Here is an 18,669-nt window from a genome sequence, read left to right as displayed (position 1 = left end):
CTTAGAAACATTTAAGCCAGTGGGACGGGGCGGGGGAGTGGGGGGCAGATGGCTACTGCCTTCTTCAGATGCTTCAGAAATCTGAAAAGATCATTAAGTCTACCACCAGCCTCCTCTCCCTACAGAGCTGGGAGAAACCGTTGGTCAGCGTTTAGCACACAGGGCATCTCTGCACAGCCCTGGTGGCTACAAGAGAAACCTATTATTTCCTTCAAAGATAGGCCTGTATGCTCAGTTATTGCGAAGTTGGAAGCTATACGCACATCAGTGCTTTTGTTTCCTATAAAGAAGCTTTATGAGTATAGAAATTTTTCCTTCCATTAAAAACAAAATAAACAATTAAAAACAAAGAAGATGAATAGATAGCTTAGAGACCAGTTGACTAGAGGGACATCTCATCACAAGCACAGGCTGAGGGCACCAAAGCCAGTTACCGCTTCCACAAATTGCTAAGTCACCCCTGAGAGTCAAGACACATGCCTACATCCTAGAGCTATTTATTTAATAAGGTCTGATTGAAATGACGTGTCAATGAGTAAGGAATTTCCTGAATGAATGCTGATTACTTTACAGCAAAAAAATTTAACTCTTTTAACTGAATTGTTAGAAAGAGTGCACATCAAAATAAACAATTCTCAGTGCTGCCACATTTGACCTCTTCACACACTCTGGCCACATCTGAGAAGGAAATAAAGTATTTGAAGAATAAATACTCCCCTCTAGGCACCTAACATAATGATTGAAATTATATGCACAAATCTTCCATCTATATACAGGCAAAAAAAAAAAAATCAACCTAGAATTTATTTAAATAAAAAAACAAACACTTCTCAGTCTTACGAATGATACAAAAATGGCAAATAAATTATGAGCTGTTGATTTAACCTTACACATTTAGACAATTCTATTTCAGAAGCATAAATATTTTTTAAAGTATTCTAGAGGCAACTGAAAGAAAATGAATTAAATTATATAAAATTTCCTTACAAATAAAATATGCAGAGATAAAAATAAAATCCTGGCATGCCTATATATCCAAATTAAAAACAGTACTTTAAATGGCAAGGGGACTCAATATGGTAAACTATTTAAAAGGAAAGACTGTTAGAAAATGCTACACCTGTTTTTGTCTAGTGGTAAAGTTAGAAAAAGAGTCAGAAAATGAATTCCTGGGGGAAAAAGACAGGAGCTGAGTGTTTTCTTGCAAAGATTCCTAAATACCTCTTAAGAAGGGACCTACAAGCTATACTGAAGTTTTTATCAGTTCTAGGTATAAACCAACTATTCCAGATTTACTATCATTACCTGCAAGGATAAAAAGCACTGTTAGCAGAGCAGTATCAACAATGAAACTGACGAACAATATGTAAATGCCTAGTGAAATGATGCAACCACAATTCAGGATAAGTTGACACGTTCATTTTGAAACTCTAAGGCCTACAAGGCAATACTTGTTTCTGTCTAGCAATAATGCACATAACCAAACAAAGGGCTCTGTTTTGTGAGCCTTTTAAGCAGAATTAGTGTTTCAATCTCAGACCCTTCACAAGGAAATTGATAAGAATCAAAATGTTCAAGGGTAATGATTTGTACATAAATGGTGCATTTCTCCCAGGAATTCAAAGAACTCCATAGAAATTTTCCAGCTTATCTACACTGCATTCACATTCATACCAGGACCCAATAAGTTACTGAAAATACCTTAAGTTTCTCCCGCAACCCAATAACCTGTTGTGGGAGGGAACTTAACACCAGAAGCCCAGAGATTATGTTGTCCTCCTTTCAAGCCATTGCCCTCTCTGAGTCTCTGGTTTTTTTCACCCGCAAAATGGATATTACAGTCTCTCTTTCTCCCAGACAAAATAGAATACAGGGTGCCCAGCTCTGAAAACAAGTTAGGTGCTTAGAGAGTTCTACCTATCAGTAAATAAAGAAGGAAATGATCCACTATTGTCAGAGAAGTGTCATAGGTCCACCTGCCCCTAAATGTCTCTCCCATTGGCATCATAAACATAAAAGGCAACGTTGGAAAATATAACAATGTGGAATAACATAAGTAAAGAACTTAGATTTAAATGCTGAGCTATGTCTACTGCTGGTCAAAGATTATACCTAAGAGGTGCTATTTCTTTTCAATTTGGAACACACATTTTAGTTTGTTGAAAATTAGAGTTAGGGATTCATTGTATTTTTTTTTCCATATCACTGTTCAACTGACCCAGCAACATTTATTGAAAAGACCCTCCTTTCCCTACTGCCCTATAACATCACCATTATCATATATCAAGTGACCATACATGTCACTACATGCTTCTGGACTGCGTTGCACAGGTCTATTTGTCTCTCCTTGCACCAGTATCACACTGCTGGATTCCAGTGGCTTTATAACAAATCATGATGCTCCATAGAGTAGGTCTTACCACTGTGTTCTTCTTCAAGATTGTCTTGGCTATATTTTTTCTTTGTATTTTCAGTGCAAATTTTAGAAGCAGTTTGTCAAATTTTACATGCAAAGAAACCTTGTGATCAGTTTGAAAATTTTGAGATCTTTATCTTCCAAACATTGAATAGAATATATCCCTCTATTCATCTCTGTCTTTAATATTGCTCAATAATGTTTTATAGATTTCTGTGTAGAGCTCACACGCATCCTTCTGCAGATTTTTTTTTAAGTTATTTATTTATTTTTGTCTGCGTTGGGTCTTCGTTGGTGCGTGCGGGCTTTCTGTAGTTGCGGCGAGCGGGGGCTACTCTTCCTTGTGGTGCACAGGCTTCTCATGGTGGCTTCTCTTGTTGTGGAGCATGGGTTCTAGGCATGCGGGCTTCAGTAGTTGTGGCTTGCGGGCTCTAGAGCGCAGGCTCAGTAGTTGTGGTGCACAGGCTTAGTTGCTCCACAGCATGTGGGATCTTCCCGGACCAGGGCTCAAACCCATGTCCCCTGCATTGGCAGGCGGATTCTTAACCACTGCACCACCAGGGAAGTCCCCCTTCTGCAGATTTATTCTCAAGCATTTGATTTTTTTAATGCAATTGTAAATGCCACATTTGAAATTTTATTATTTGTTGTTTATGTATTAAAACTGTTCTCATTTTTATATCCAACAATTTTTATAAAACTCATTTATTAATTTTAGTAATTTGTAAATTTTATATTTTATATGTATTGTATTATATCAGCTGCAAATAATAACAGATGGATTTCTAGGTAGCCATTAAATTAATCTACTTTCTGTCTCTAAGAGATTTGCCTTTTCTGGACATTTCATATTAATAGGATTATACAATATGTGGGTTTTTGTGACTGGCTTCTTTCAGTTAGCTTGATGTTTTCAATGTTCGTCCATGTTATAGCATGTGTAAGTACTTCATTCCTTTCTATGGCTGAATAGTATTCCATTCTGTGGACAAACCACATATACCAGTTGATGAACATTTATGTTATTTCCACTTTTTTTTTTTTTTTTGCGGTACGCGGGCCTCTCACTGTTGCGGCCTCTCCCGTTGCGGAGCACAAGCTCTGGACGCGCAGGCTCAGCGGCCCTGGCTCACGGGCCCAGCCGCTCCGCGGCATGTGGGATCTTCCCGGACCGGGGCACGAACCCATGTCCCCTGCATCGGCAGGCAGACTCTCAACCACTGCACCACCAGGGAAGCCCCTAAACATTTTGTGTACAAGTTTTTGTGTGCACATATGTTTTCATTTATCTTGGGTCGTCTTTTTCTTGATCAGTCTTGTTAAGGGGTATTGAAATTATTTTTTTTAAGAACTAGGTTTTGTCTTTGATCCACTCAATATATATTCAAGTTCTCTTTATCATTTCTATTTCCTTTCTTTTACATTCTTAAAGTTTAATTTTCTTTAGATGGAAATTTAGGTCATTGATTTTCAATCTTCTTTTCTCACATATGCATTTTAGTCTTTAAACTTCCCTCCATGCACAGCTTCATCTACATCCAAAAAGTTTTGGTGTGTCGTTGTGAGTTCTTCTTTGATCCAGTGTTTATTTAGAAATATATTGTTTGCTTTTCGACAGTATGAAGGTGTTTTTTAAGTTATCTTTTTATTAATGATTTCTAGAGTATTATGGTCAGTGAAGATGCTATTTAAGATTTTAATTATTTGAAATATATTCATTTGCTTTACTGACTAGTGTATGTCAATTTGGATATTCTTTGTGCATTTGAAAAGAATGGGTATTCTGCAGATGTTGTGTGCAATGCTTATTATATGTGAATTAGTGAAGTTTGTTGAGCATGTTGTTCAAATCTTCTATAGCTAGATTTTTCCTCCCTGTGTTCATTCTGTTGATTACTAGGAGCTGTCAGTTTTTGCTTTATGCTCTGTGTGGTTTGAGTTTATATTATTAGGTGCATAGACATTTAGCATTGCTGTATCATCCTGACTTAACATCTGGACTCGTATGATATCACACCAGTTTTCTTATGGTTAGTGTTTACCTGGGCCATCTTTTCTCATTCTTTCACATCCAATATTTCTGTATCCCTGTGTTAAATAATGTTCCTTACAACATACAATTGCTTTAAAAATCATCTATTCCAACCTCATGATTTTACAGATGAGGACTACTGCAGTCTGGAAAATTGAAGTGACTGGACCTATGAGTGTCACACAAACACTTAACGATAATACTCTGAGTAAAGAACGCTCTGATGAATCCCATCTTCTATTCTTCCCACCATGTCATGCATATTCCAGTAAAACTGATATTCTTAGGAAAGTTAATCTATTAATCCAATTTATAATTCAATATAATTTAATTCTCTGAAATATTTGTTATCATTTTAGTCATTTTTTTAAAGGAGAAAAACATTTGTTGATTTACACTATTTAAAAATAAACGTTTTCGGGCAGAAATTGAGACACAGATGTAGAGAACAAACGTATGGACACCAAGGGGGGAAAGCGGTGGGGGTGGTGGTGGTGTGATGAATTGGGCGATTGGGATTGACATTTATACACTGATGAAAAAAATAATAATAAAAATAAACTGTTTTCCCTCTTCTATAATAATTTATTCACCTATCTGCTTTAGTAACTGGTTTTGTTGTTGTTGTTGCAGAATGCATACATTCTGTACTACTTGGCTATTGTGGGTCATTCTATGTCGATGTTCACCCTGGTGATTTCCCTGGCGATTTTCATGCTTGTTAGGTAAGTACACCTATAGCATCTGCCTTTTATTTTCTTCTCTTAGGTACTAAAATAAATGGTATACTCTGCAAGAGTGTTGGGCAGGGAGAAGTCTGCTGATTACAAGACATGTAACACTGGGAGTCATGAAGTAGCAAGAAAAATGAAATTAATTAAAATATGTTTTTTAACCCTATCTTTGAGGAAAATAGGATGGATACATATAATTTTCAAAGGCGATATGCCTCCTTCCCAAAATGAAATAATCCTGTGAGCCCGTAAATACACTGCATTAACATGGTAAAGTTCCACTTACCATGGCTAAGCTTCCATGAAGTATTGAGGAAATAATCCTCCTCCTTCTTTTACCCTCACTCTAAAATATGGAGGTGGCCACAAGTTCAAACACACCCTGCTTAATTGTGAGCTGTACTGTAAGTGGATTGGGCCAGAAGAGAAGTGGGGCTGGTAAGGCCATGATCATGTTCAGCCAGAAAAGGAAGTTTCTTTTGGCCTTAACTAACTCAGCCAGAGTCGAGGAGAACCTCTAGAAGAAGATGGCCTGTTGTCAAGTGTCAGTTTTTTGCCCTTGCACACCTACCATTGTTAACTGAAAGTGTCTTCTAAGAACTGTAAGAAACAAAATTCCAATGAGGGTTTCTATTCTGAGGCTGTGTCCATACAAATGATTGCATTACCTATTGCAAAATGATTAAGTTGATATAGATACTGATTTTACAATAATGGAGAATTTAAAATATTCTATAGTTTTAGGAATGACCACAAAGTATGTGAGATAGTAACATGTTAAATTTGATCCTAAAAACATGTCCTAAATTTCGTGGCATTTTTTTAAATCAAAGGCAGGAGGCATGCTACAGTGCTATTTCCTTCCACTGATACTCTTTTTAGTGGTATTACACAAATGATTAAGAAAAGTTCATAGGCACAGACTACAAATAATTCTCCACACTTAAAAGATGTGATATGTAATTAAATGTATAGTGATTCATATATAAAATAACAATCTTAATTTGACTTTTGTTAAAATATTGCCATGATAATACTAGAAAAAATTAAACCAAGGGGAGAATCACACTTACCACACCCTTAATACAACTACAATTATTCTTTCCCTTGACCCTATTTTTTTTTTTTTTTTTTTGCAATACTCAGGCCTCTCACTGTTGTGGCCTCTCCCGTTGCGGAGCACAGGCTCCGGACGCGCAGGCTCAGCGGCCATGGCTCACGGGCCCAGCCGCTCCGCGGCATGTGGGATCTTCCCGGGCTGGGGCACAAACCCGTGTCCCCTACATCGGCAGGCGGACTCTCAACCGCTGTGCCACCAGGGAAGTCCTCCTTGACCCTATTTTTAATCTTTGCCTATAACTTACATCATAATTACATATTGTATTATGTCAACATCATCAATTTATGTTGATTAAGCAATATAACTGAATAGCAAGTTTTTAACTGAATAGCAAATAATAACAAATAAGCAGAGAGTGAGCTTCTTCCATATTTGGTTTAACAGGAGAAAGACTGATAAAGCAACAAGACATGAAGGATTAATTATTAGAATAATTTTTTCAATTATAATCAGAATACAGCAGAGTAAACACATAGCATGATTAATCTTTGAATGTCTATTCATTTTTCAACTACACTTGACCACAGAGCAAAAATACATCATCATGGCTCTCGTATAACTTTGATTAAAAAGTCTGTCACTAAAAGTCTATTCTTTAAATTTGTAACTCTGCAATTAATAAATGTACACAGGACTTTAAAGATTAAAAAATGTCGAGGGAGATCTCTTAGTTCTTCTCCAGTCACTTAAATAAGTGATGAGGTCTGAGAGCCAAATCAGCAAAGAAAGTAAGAATGTTCTTTAAATAATTTCTCTATTAAGCCACTAAAGATGGGGGTTTAAAAGTGTAGCACATAGGCAAAGTGAAATATTTCTCAATTCTAGTTAGTCCCCAAACAAAATTAATCTGGTAAAATCCTTGGGAGTGGGGGCATACTATCTAGGAAGCACAGATTTTGCCCTTACTGTCTCTGTTTCAAGAACCTTCCAAACAGTAACTTAAGTCTTGGGTGGAAAAACATGTCTTATTGAGGTAGAATCTGAATATAACAATGGGAAGACACAAAGTGAAACAGTTGGTTCTCTAGGGTACACACAGTAAAAGGTGACTAGGATACAAAAAACACACATGCTGAGATGCTAAATATCCAAATCCAGAAGCAGTCATGTCTGATTTTTATGCCTGTTCTTAATCTTACCTTAAATCTGCCCAAACTAAAACTATCAATGCCATCTGTTTTCCTTAAAGTATGTTTCTAATTCGTCACATTTTTTCTTACATTTGGATTTCAGAAATATTCAAAGTGACTATGACAATAAAAATAAAATAACTGATTTATGACTGCATTTATCTTTTAATTAGAAATATTTTCCCAGGTGTTTTTCAAACACTCAACATCACCCTTGTGATATTTACTGCACATTACAAGGGGAGGTTTTATAATTTATGTACTTAAATGGCATCATCTGTGTGAAACCAGAGCAAGCAATAATCATCACTCCCTTGCTTAATTCTGCACGCCCAGGGTTGAGTTATTTTGCAAAATCCAAATAATCAATTTCATAAAACGTTCATGAAACCAAAATGAGAAGTTACACTCAGCTCTGCTTCTGAGACCTAATGCCTCATTCATAATCATCCCATTGAAATCTCACTCTAAAATCCTAACATGTGCCTTCTAGGGTCTATGAAAAGGAATAACCCTGCAGGTGTCCTTCTCAAACCAGCAGGCCAGGAAGGCCTGCAGAGGAGTTACTGAATATATGGGAGGCTGTAGAACTGCCAATACTGTGCTAAAAATCCTGGGGTATTACTCAGAATGAGATCATTACGGCATGCCGCTAATCTTAATGTTATTTTACTGTGAGCATTCAGGAGAAGATAAAAGGCAGGACTGTGTAACCTGAAACCAATAAGAATCACGCTCCCTGTGCTATTGGAAAATGATTGTAGAAATATATATAAAGTCTTCGTTATTTTAAAAGAATAAAATTGAACTTCTAGGCCCTCTTCAAGATAAAGGAAAATTTTTTCAGTGATTTAAATCATAGAAAAGGCAATACTGAAGATCTTAACTGTACAAAGTGGCAGAGTTAAAATAATATTCAGGATGATATACAGGTTACTTCTGATCCACCAATTAAAGGTTGAAAACAGCCTTTTTAGGATATTTGGTTTAGGACCTATACTGGGAAAAATAGTTAGGAGTAGTACCATGGAGAGGAATTAAATAGAACCATCAAATTACTTAAGACTCCTCACGACTGCCAAGAGTTAAATGTCAATAAGAGGGTTAAAATAAAAATACCTTTACAGAAGACTGGCTTGAGAAAGTCACATAAGTGGACATTTGGGTTTGTTTCCTGCCATTTTAAGCAAGTTTGCAATAAATTCACTTATCTCATCAGTTCCATGTACAATTTATCAATTTACATTTCTGCATAATAATTCTAAATACTAAAATATCTCACTGTTTTTTCTTAAGGAAAGTCCAATAATAGAACATTCATTAACATCCATTTTGACTACTTGGTACCAAAGTACTACTTGCTGATTAAATATTGTGAATATCAATTACTCTTGCCTGAAAGTTAACAGAGATATATGCTGAAAGAGAAGTGTGTTCATTGCATTACATTTTCTACATTACATTACACTGACCACGTTGGCCAAAAAAACAAAAAGTTTTCCACTGGGACCTCTAAAAGGAAGATTGACTCCTCTATTACTCAGTATTCCCTATTATTCTATTTCACATCTTTATAGAGGATGGATAGATAACTATCTTATATAGTATCCTATTATACATCTCTGGCTGCCTTCCTGTTCCTCCAGAGAAACCATTAAATCAATGGCAGCAAAAACAGCCTCCTTTCTCCCAACTCACCCTTGACATGGCAGGACACCAAAGGTAACTATTGGTCATCGCTTGGCACATGTTCACTCATAGAACAGTAGTAATAGGAAAAGAAGCAAGAGTTATGATTGAAAGGGAGTTCCTTAAGGATAAAGATTTTGTGCTAAATCCAAAGATATAAAGTCCTTGTCAGACAGGAAAGATGTATAACATACTGTTCTGAATTTTTCTAGGAGTTTTAATGCAATCCATTTCACATTCCCTCCTTCCCTCACTCCTCTTGTCCATCATGAACAAGGTATGATACCTAAGTAAAGGAAAACTTAAAGTTGTGTTTTGTCCTGTGATATCAAACCGATCTATACAATCTGCAAGACTCAAGGCAAATATTAAGCACCTTCTCATACAACTTCAAGATCCCGCAAGCACACATATACACGCATGGGATACCAATAACTTGAAACAAAGTTTTCAATGTGAAAGATTTATACCAGGTAAATTAAAATCATAAATATTTAGCTTTAACTTTAAAGTGTGACATCTTGAGATTCATATGAAAGTAAATTATTATCCTCACATGTGAATGACACCTTGATGGGGCCAAGACAGGAGTAGATTATATTGTCTTATCCTCCCACTCTTGGAGAATCTATAGTACTTATAGTTCCCTGTCACTCAGAGTAAGCAACATCCTCTCCATCTAAATACCTGTGTTTTTTTTGTTTTTTGTTTTTATCAAGAGGAATAAAGTAGAGCTATTTCTATTTCATGCCATTTCTACTAAAGACATTTCAGGTCTGACAGGAAAATGTCCGCTTCTCTCATGTTCATTCAGGCAACAGGATATTTGTATTGAGAACAATTAAACACATAATTTCTTAAGTTCAGTTAATCCTCTTCAGCATCCTATACCTCTTTCAGAACATTTATTATAATAGTAAATAATTATGTAATGTATAAGGTCCCAGAAAGCAGAAGCTGTCTGTTTTGTTTACCCATATATCCCTAGCATCTACAAGAGGGTTTGAATCAGAGTTGGATACACAGTAATATGTGTTGGATTATTGAAAGAATTTTAATAAATTTAAAGTACCTTTAACTCGCTTCAAAAAGCTGAGTGTAAATGTCATCAAGTAAGTGTAGTAAAAATTTTAAAACTCAATAAGGGGAAATTATATTGAAATCTTCAAGAAACAGACTCATATATTAGTCATATTCTTCCTTTGGAACCTGACAGTTTATCCAGCTTTAAACCATCACTTTCTCATTGTGTACATAACACAGTACTGTATATAGGTTTTACGTAATGTTGAACAACAGGATAATGTCCAATATTAGTTAAGAATCTGGCAAATGTTCAGTATGATACAAAGTATGAAATATGAGATCATCTAGCATTTAATGTAATTCTCTGTACTGGAAAAACTGTTTAGTGGTCACGGCTCAAAGAAAATTGCTATTATATAAAGATTTTTAATGCAAAAAAGAGTATTAAGCCCTACTGTGTGTCAGAAGCTGTGCTAGGTACACAAAACAAATTCCTTTAGCATTTCCATTCTAGTAAGAGAAAATAACAGGCAGTAAACAAATATACGATATGTCAGGAGGCAGTAAGTGTTAAGAAGAAAAAAAAAAACAGGGATACAAGAACCCAAGAGTAAGCTGGAGGTGGAGGAAGTATATTTTATTTAGGGCAGTTCTGGTTTACACAGGAGACTGAACATTAACCAGTTCTGTAAGCTAATATCCATTGACAGATTATTGAACCCTACCCAATCCAAAGAAAATCAGGCATGAGAATAACAATGCTGAATGATGCATTCATCCATACTCCTTAGTTATGCATAATGTCAACTGTCGTTGGTTTAAGCCAGGCTGAATCCAATAATGAGAACACAGATATTTGCCTCCCAGTGAGAAGAATTATAAAATGCTATTACGACTGTATGAAAAAGGGCAGGTCAGATGTTTAACAGTTACTTTATGGGAAGAGTTTATGCAGTATAAATGGGCGTGATGTTTTACATAAATATTTTTTTCTTTTTAAAGCCTTAAATTTGCATCCTACTTTTTTTTTTTTTCCCGGTACGCAAGCCTCTCACTATTGTAGCCTCTTCCGTTGCGGAGCACAGGCTCCGGACGCGCAGGCCCAATGGCCATGGCTCATGGGCCCAGCCGCTCCGCGGCATGTGGGACCCTCCTGGACTGGGGCACGAACCCGTGTCCCCTGCATCGGCAGGCGGACTCTCAACCACTGCGCCCCCGGGGAAGCCCCCTGCATCCTACTTTCTATAGTACTGTTAAAAAACCAACTAGGTTCAGTTTATTTAACAAAATTTTCTGCTGCTACATAAAGTAGCACATGGTAGTGTGTGTGAGAAAAAGAGAGAGAGGGAGAGAAAGTTCTCCTCTAAACCCCATCTTTACCATTGGCTGCCTCCTGCATTCTACTCCTGCTCAACAAGTTGAGGATTTTAAAATATTCTGTATTAACTATTTACTAATACTTGTGCTTCCTGAAGAGTTGAAAAAGGTAGCTACAATAATCAAAATATGCTCTAACAGTTGCCCTTATTGCTTAAAGTTACTTTTTACTACAGATAATTGACAACTCATTTTTCCTTTGATTTGAAAATATAGGAAAGCATTTTCATGACCCATTTTTCCCCAGAATTTTCTTGTCAAAATGCCTGGGATTCTAGCTTTATTCCATGAAGATTTTTTAGGAGTAGTTACTATGATCACTCGTTGGCATCATTAACTGAATGTTAACGTTAAATTTCTCACATTATGCTAAATATTTTTTGACTGGATCAAATATGGTAAACACGAGATTTTAATTCATCTAGGATAATCACTCCAATTTTGTTATAGCCGTCCTGCAGGCTGTCTACATTTGCATCAAAAAGTGAAATAGGAGGGGCTTCCCTGGTGGCGCAGTGGTTAAGAGTCCGCCTGCCGATGCAGGGGACACGGGTTCGTGCCCCGGTCCGGGAAGATCCCACATGCCGCGGAGCGGCTGGGCCCGTGAGCCATGGCCGCTGAGCCTGCGCGTCCGGAGCCTGTGCTCCGCAACGGGAGAGGCCACAGCAGTGAGAGGCCTGCGTACCGCAAAAAAAAAAAAAAAAAAAAAGTGAAGTAGGATATTCAAACTAATGTTTATTTAGATGAACATTCACACAAGTACACAAGTACAAATTTATGAAGTGGAGGAGAAAGGAATGAAAAATGCAGCAAACCGTTTAGTACGCCAGAGGTGGGACATGGCTGTTCCAACAAGCAGTGCATTTGGATAGATCCCAGGTCCAAACCACACTGTGCCTCAGCACGAGATCAGATTTGAGACTAGTTAGAATTCTCTGCCTGTGTCTGAGCTCCACCATCAGGAGGACATGGAAAGAAGGAGCCTTAGGGTTGATTTCCAGTTGGAATACAAGAAATAAGAAGGTATTAAAAGAAATGGTGAAAGAAAAGGATGACAGGAGACTTAAGAAAATCTGTGTATGTGATGGGCCAAGGACATGGATTCAGTCAGGCTGTCAGGCAGCCTTGTTTCTGACTTCAGGCTCTGTTATCCCATTTGCCACTCAATTTCTGCCGGGTTACATCAATAGAGAGTCGACATTTCATCTGAAGCACAATTCCAAACCCTAATAGTTTCTCTTGTAAAAGTCCTTCTGTTAATTAATTTTATGACATTTGTTATCATTGAAAGTGATTTTTATCACTCACTCTTTTAGTTATTGTAGGAAGTCACCCTGAGGACTGAAAACTATGAGCTACTGGAAAACTGTCTGTAAAAATCAGGCAGAAAGGTAGTAATGAGTCTTAAAGATGAAAACAGCTTCACTTATTTCTATATGTTCTTTCCTCTGTTGCTAAAGAAAATATTAAAAATATTTACAAAGTGGGTTTTTTTTTTTCCAGGTACATCAACATTTTGGCACTGGTTAATGCTTTCTGTTACTTTTTCCTTCCAGGAGCCTTAAGTGCCAAAGGGTGACTCTGCACAAGAACATGTTTCTGACTTACGTTCTGAATTCTATCATTATCATCATCCACCTGGTGGAAGTTGTGCCCAATGGAGAGCTCGTGAAAAGGGATCCGGTAAGCACTACATGATTTGTTTTTAATTTTATTTTCAAGGATATAAGAAGTATAAATAGTGAACATGGTGTCATTGTCTTACTTAAGCAGCTGTTTGTATATATAATAATATTTTACAGTTGAGTTTTGCATTTAACAAGGCACATCATTTCTGTGTAATTATTGGAAGTAATGGTTATATGCTATAGTAAAGGGCTGGGAATGATAAAGTTGTAGCCCAATAAGAATCACACCGTAAATAATGAATTTTCATGACTAATCAATAATTTATTAACATCTATGGGAAGTTCACTGAGCACATATACTAGGTGTACTAAGGCAGTGCTTTGCAGTGGCCCCAGTGTGTCACTAATGGGTTACAGGTGTGCATAGGTATTAATCCCTCAGCATTCTGGTGCCGAGCTGGTCTTGGGCCAGTCACTTCAGCTGCAAGTAGCTATGCATTTACTCTAGTGATTCATATAAATTTTATCATGTTCTATGTTTGCATGACTTAGAAAAAAGATTTAAATGTCCCTAGTTCAGGCACTGTCATCTCCCAGTCTCTGCTAATGGCCCCCATTAACTGAGCTCAGCCAGAAACCAGAGGGCGAGGAAGCCCTGAAGGAGATGTGCAGAGCAATTTCTCCAGGCCCAGGAGCTGGGTAGAGAGTGCATTTGAAAGCACAAACAGAAGTTATCCAGCACACAATGAATGGCCAAGGGATATTTTCATTTTTGTTTCTCTGCTTAACTGTGTTATGCAAGCATCTGTAGATAGCCTCATCTTTCAAAACTGGCATTTGACAGCTCTGCCAACCCAATGACAAAAATGCGTGAAATCTGCCCAGGGCATGCATCCTGCGTGACAGTGGCATGGCATGGGAAAGCAGCTTAATTTGGCTTCTAATGGATCCACAGTGCTAATAATTTTTGCAGTGTGAATACATCCAGAAAGGCATTGTGATCCATCTTTTAAAACCATGGCATCTGTTACTGAGACAGATCCCTGTCTTAGGTGCAGAATGGGTTTACCTTGATGAGTTTTCGTCTTTCATGTCAACTGATTTTAATAAAAGTAATCTCATTTCACTGAATCCTCACAAGACCCCAGCGAAGGGTGGATATTCTCCCCATTATTTTTTTTAACATCTTTATTGGAGTATAATTGCTTTACAATGGTGTGTTAGTTTCTGCTTTATAACAAAGTGAATCAGCTACACATATACATATATCCCCATATCCCCTCCCTCTTGCGTCTCCCTCACACCCTCCCTATCCCACCCCTCTAGGTGATCACAAAGCACTGAGCTGATCTCCCTGTGCTATGCAGCTGCTTCCCACTAGCTATCTATCTTACATTTGGTAGTGTATATATGTCCCTGCCACTCTCTCACTTCATTCCAGCTTACCCTTCCCCCTCCCCGTGTCCCAAGTCCATTCTCTGCATCTGCATCTTTATTCGTGTCCTGCCATCTCCCCATTATTATTATTATTATTTTATCTTCTATTTTCTTTTTTTTAACATCTTTATTGGGGTATAATTGCTTTACAATGCTGTGTTAGTTTCTGCTTTATAACAAAGTGAATCAGTTATACATATACATATGTTACCATATCTCTTCCCTTTTGCATCTCCCTCCCTCCCACCCTCCCTATCCCACCCCTCCAGGCGGTCACAAAGCACCCAGCTGAACTCCCTGTGCTATGCGGCTGCTTCCCACTAGCTATCTACCTTACGTTTGGTAGTGTATATATGTCCACGCCTCTCTCTCGCTTTGTCACAGCTCACCCTTCCCCCTCCCCATATCCTCAAGTCCGTTCTCTAGTAGGTCTGTGTCTTTATTCCTGTCTTACCCCTAGGTTCTTCATGACATTTTTTTCCCTTAAATTCCATATATATGTGTTAGCATACGGTATTTATCTTTCTCTTTCTGACTTACTTCACTCTGTATGACAGACTCTAGGTCTATCCACCTCATTACAAATAGCTCAATTTCGTTTCTTTTTATGGCTGAGTAATATTCCATTGTATGTATGTGCCACATCTTCTTTATCCATTTATCCGATGATGGACACTTAGGTTGTTTCCATCTCTGGGCTATTGTAAATAGAGCTGCAATGAACATTTTGGTACATGACTCTTTTTGAATTATGGTTTTCTCAGGGTATATGCCCAGTAGCTGTGTCATATGGTAGTTCTATTTGTAGTTTTTTAAGGAATCTCCATACTGTTCTCCATAGTGGCTGTACCAATCAATTCACATTGCCACCAGCAGTGCAAGAGGGTTCCCTTTTCTCCACACCCTCTCCAGCATTTGTTGTTTCAAGATTTTTTGATGATGGCCATTCTGACTGGTGTGAGATGATATCTCATTGTAGTTTTGATTTGCATTTCTCTAATGATTAATGATGTTGAGCATTCTTTCATGTGTTTGTTGGCAGTCTGTATATCTTCTTTGGAGAAATGTCTATTTAGGTCTTCTACCCATTTTTGGATTGGGTTGTTTGTTTTTTTGTTATTGAGCTGCATGAGCTGCTTGTAAATTTTGGAAATTAATCCTTTGTCAGTCGCTTCATTTGCAAATATTTTCTCCCATTCTGAGGGTTGTCTTTTGGTCTTGTTTATGGTTTCCTTTGCTGTGCAAAAGCTTTGAAGTTTCATTAGGTCCCATTTGTTTATTTTTGTTTTTATTTCCATTTCTCTAGGAGGTGGGTCAGAAAGGATCTTGCTGTGATTTATGTCATAGAGTGTTCTGCCTATGTTTTCCTCTAAAAGTTTGATAGTTTCTGGCCTTACATTTAGGTCTTTAATCCATTTTGAGCTTATTTTTGTGTATGGTGTTAGGGAGTGATCTAATCTCATACTTTTACATGTACCTGTCCAGTTTTCCCAGCACCACTTGTTGAAGGGCTGTCCCTTCTCCACTGTACATTCTTGCCTCCTTTATCAAAGATAAGGTGACCATATGTGCGTGGGTTTATCTCTGGGCTTTCTATCCTGTTCCATTGATCTATCTTTCTGTTTTTCTGCCACTACCATACTGTCTTGATTACTGTAGCTGTGTAGTATACTCTGAAGTCAGGGAGCCTGATTCTTCCAGCTCCGTTTTTCATTCTCAAGATTGCTTTGGCTATTCGGGGTCTTTTGTGTCTCCATACAAATTGTGAAATTTTTTGTTCTAGTTCTGTGAAAAATGCCAGTGGTAGTTTGATAGGGATTGCATTGAATCTGTAGATTGCTTTGGGTAGTAGAGTCATTTTCACAATGTTGATTCTTCCAATCCAAGAACATGGTATATCTCTCCATTTTTTTGTATCATCTTTAATTTCTTTCATCAGTGTCTTATAATTTTCTGCATACAGGTCTTTTGTCTCCTTAGGTAGGTATATGCCTAGATATTTTATTCTTTTTGTTGCGGTGGTAAATGGGAGTGTTTTCTTGATTTCACTTTCAGATTTTTCATCATTAGTGTATAGGAGTGCCAGAGGTTTCTGTGCATTAATTTTGTATCCTGCTACTTTACCAAATTCATTGATTAGCTCTAGTAGCTTTCTGGTAGCATCTTTAGGATTCTCTATGTAGTATCACGTCATCTGCAAACAGTGACAGCTTTACTTCTTCTTTTCCGATTTGGATTCCTTTTATTTCCTTTTCTCCTCTGATTGCTGTGGCTAAAACTTCCAAAACTATATTGAATAAGAGCGGTGAGAGTGGGCAACCTTGTCTTGTTCCTGATCTTAGTGGAAATGCTTTCAGTTTTTCACCATTGAGGATGATGTTGGCTGTGGGTTTGTCATATATGGCCTTTATTATGTTGAGGGAAGTTCCCTCTATGCCTACTTTCTGCAGGGTTTTTATCATAAATGGGTGTTGAATTTTGTCAAAAGCTTTCTCTGCATCTATTGAGATGATCATATGTTTTTTCTCCTTCAATTTGTTAATATGGTCTGTCACATTGATTGATTTGCATATATTGAAGAATCCTTGCATTCCTGGAATAAACCCCACTTGATCATGGTGTATGATCCTTTTAATGTGCTGTTGGATTCTGTTTGCTAGTATTTTGTTGAGGATTTTTGCATCTATGTTCATCAGTGATATTGGCCTGTAGTTTTCTTTCTTTGTGACATCCTTGTCCTGTTTTGGTATCAAGGTGATGGCAGCCTCGTAGAATGAATTTGGGAGTGTTCCTCCCTCTGCTATGTTTTGGAAGAGTTTGAGAAGGATAGGTGTTAGCTCTTCTCTAAATGTTCGATAGAATTCGCCTGTGAAGCCATCTGGTCCTGGGCTTTTGTTTGTTGGAAGATTTTTAATGACAGTTTCAGTTTCAGTGCTTGTGATTGGTCTGTTCATATTTTCGATTTCTTCCTGATTCAGTCTTGGTAGGTTGTGCATTTCTAAGAATTTGTCCATTTCTTCCAGGTTGCCCATTTTATGGCATAGAGTTGCTTGTAGTAATCTCTCATGATCCTTTGTATTTCTGCAGTGTCAGTTGTTACTTCTCCCTTTTCAGTTCTAATTCTATTGATTTGAGTCTTCTCCCTTGTTTTTTTTTTTTTGATGAGTCTGGCTAATGGTTTATCTATTTTGTTTATCTTCTCAAAGAACAAGCTTTTAGTTTTATTGATCTTTGCTATCGTTTCCTTCATTTCTTTTTCATTTATTTCTGATCTGATTTTTATGATTTCTTTCCTTCTGCTAACTTTGGGGTTTTTTTGTTCTTTCTCTAATTGCTTTAGGTGCAAGGTTAGGTTGTTTGTTTGAGATGTTTCCTGTTTCTTAAGGTGGGCTTGTATTGCTATAAACTTCCCTCTTAGAACTGCTTTTGCTGCATCCCATAGGTTTTTGGTCGTTGTATCTCCATTGTCATTTGTTTCTAGGTATTTTTTGATTTCCTCAGTGATCACTTTGTTATTAAGTAGTGTATTGTTTAGCCTCCATGTGTTTGTATTTTTTACAGAGCTTTTCCTGTAATTGATATCTAGTCTCATAGCGTTGTGGTCGGAAAAGATACTTGATACAATTTCAATTTTCTTAAATTTACCAAGGCTTGATTTGTGACCCAAGATATGATCTATCCTGGAGAATGTTCCATGAGCACTTGAGAAAAATGTGTATTTTGTTGTTTTTGGATGGAGTGTCCTATAAATATCAATTAAGTCCATCTTGTTTAATGTATCATTTAAAGCTTGTGTTTCCTTATTTATTTTCATTTTGGATGATCTGTCCATTGGTGAAAGTGGGGTGTTAAAGTCCCCTACTATAAATGTGTTACTGTCGATTTCCCCTTTTATGGCTGTTAGCATTTGCCTTATGTATTAAGGTGCTCCTATGTCGGGTGCATAAATATTTACAATTGTTATATCTTCTTCTTGGATCGATCCCTTGATCATTATGTAGTGTCCTTCTTTGTCTCTTCTAATAGTCTTTATTTTAAAGTCTATTTTGTCTGATATGAGAATTGCTACTGCAGCTTTCT

The 18,669-nt window shown here is 37.3% G+C and overlaps 1 protein-coding gene across 1 annotated transcript in view; it reads left to right on the top strand.

Annotated features, from left to right (window-relative positions):
* Positions 1-18,669, top strand: part of CALCR (calcitonin receptor) — a gene marked incomplete at its 3' end in the record, with an annotated part of 65,636 nt that overhangs the window by 15,103 nt on the left and 31,864 nt on the right. The window contains exons 5-6 of the mRNA XM_082662037.1: positions 5,082-5,173; positions 13,081-13,207. Of these exons, the coding sequence (XP_082518163.1) occupies positions 5,082-5,173; positions 13,081-13,207 (219 nt within the window). The remainder of the gene's footprint in view (positions 1-5,081; positions 5,174-13,080; positions 13,208-18,669) is intronic.

This window comes from Grampus griseus (assembly GCF_964374135.1).
Source record: "Grampus griseus genome assembly, chromosome: 9".
In the NCBI taxonomy this organism is placed as follows: domain Eukaryota; kingdom Metazoa; phylum Chordata; class Mammalia; order Artiodactyla; family Delphinidae; genus Grampus; species Grampus griseus.
The sequence above is the reverse complement of the archived record's forward strand: the minus strand, read 5'-3'. Positions and strand labels throughout refer to the sequence as shown.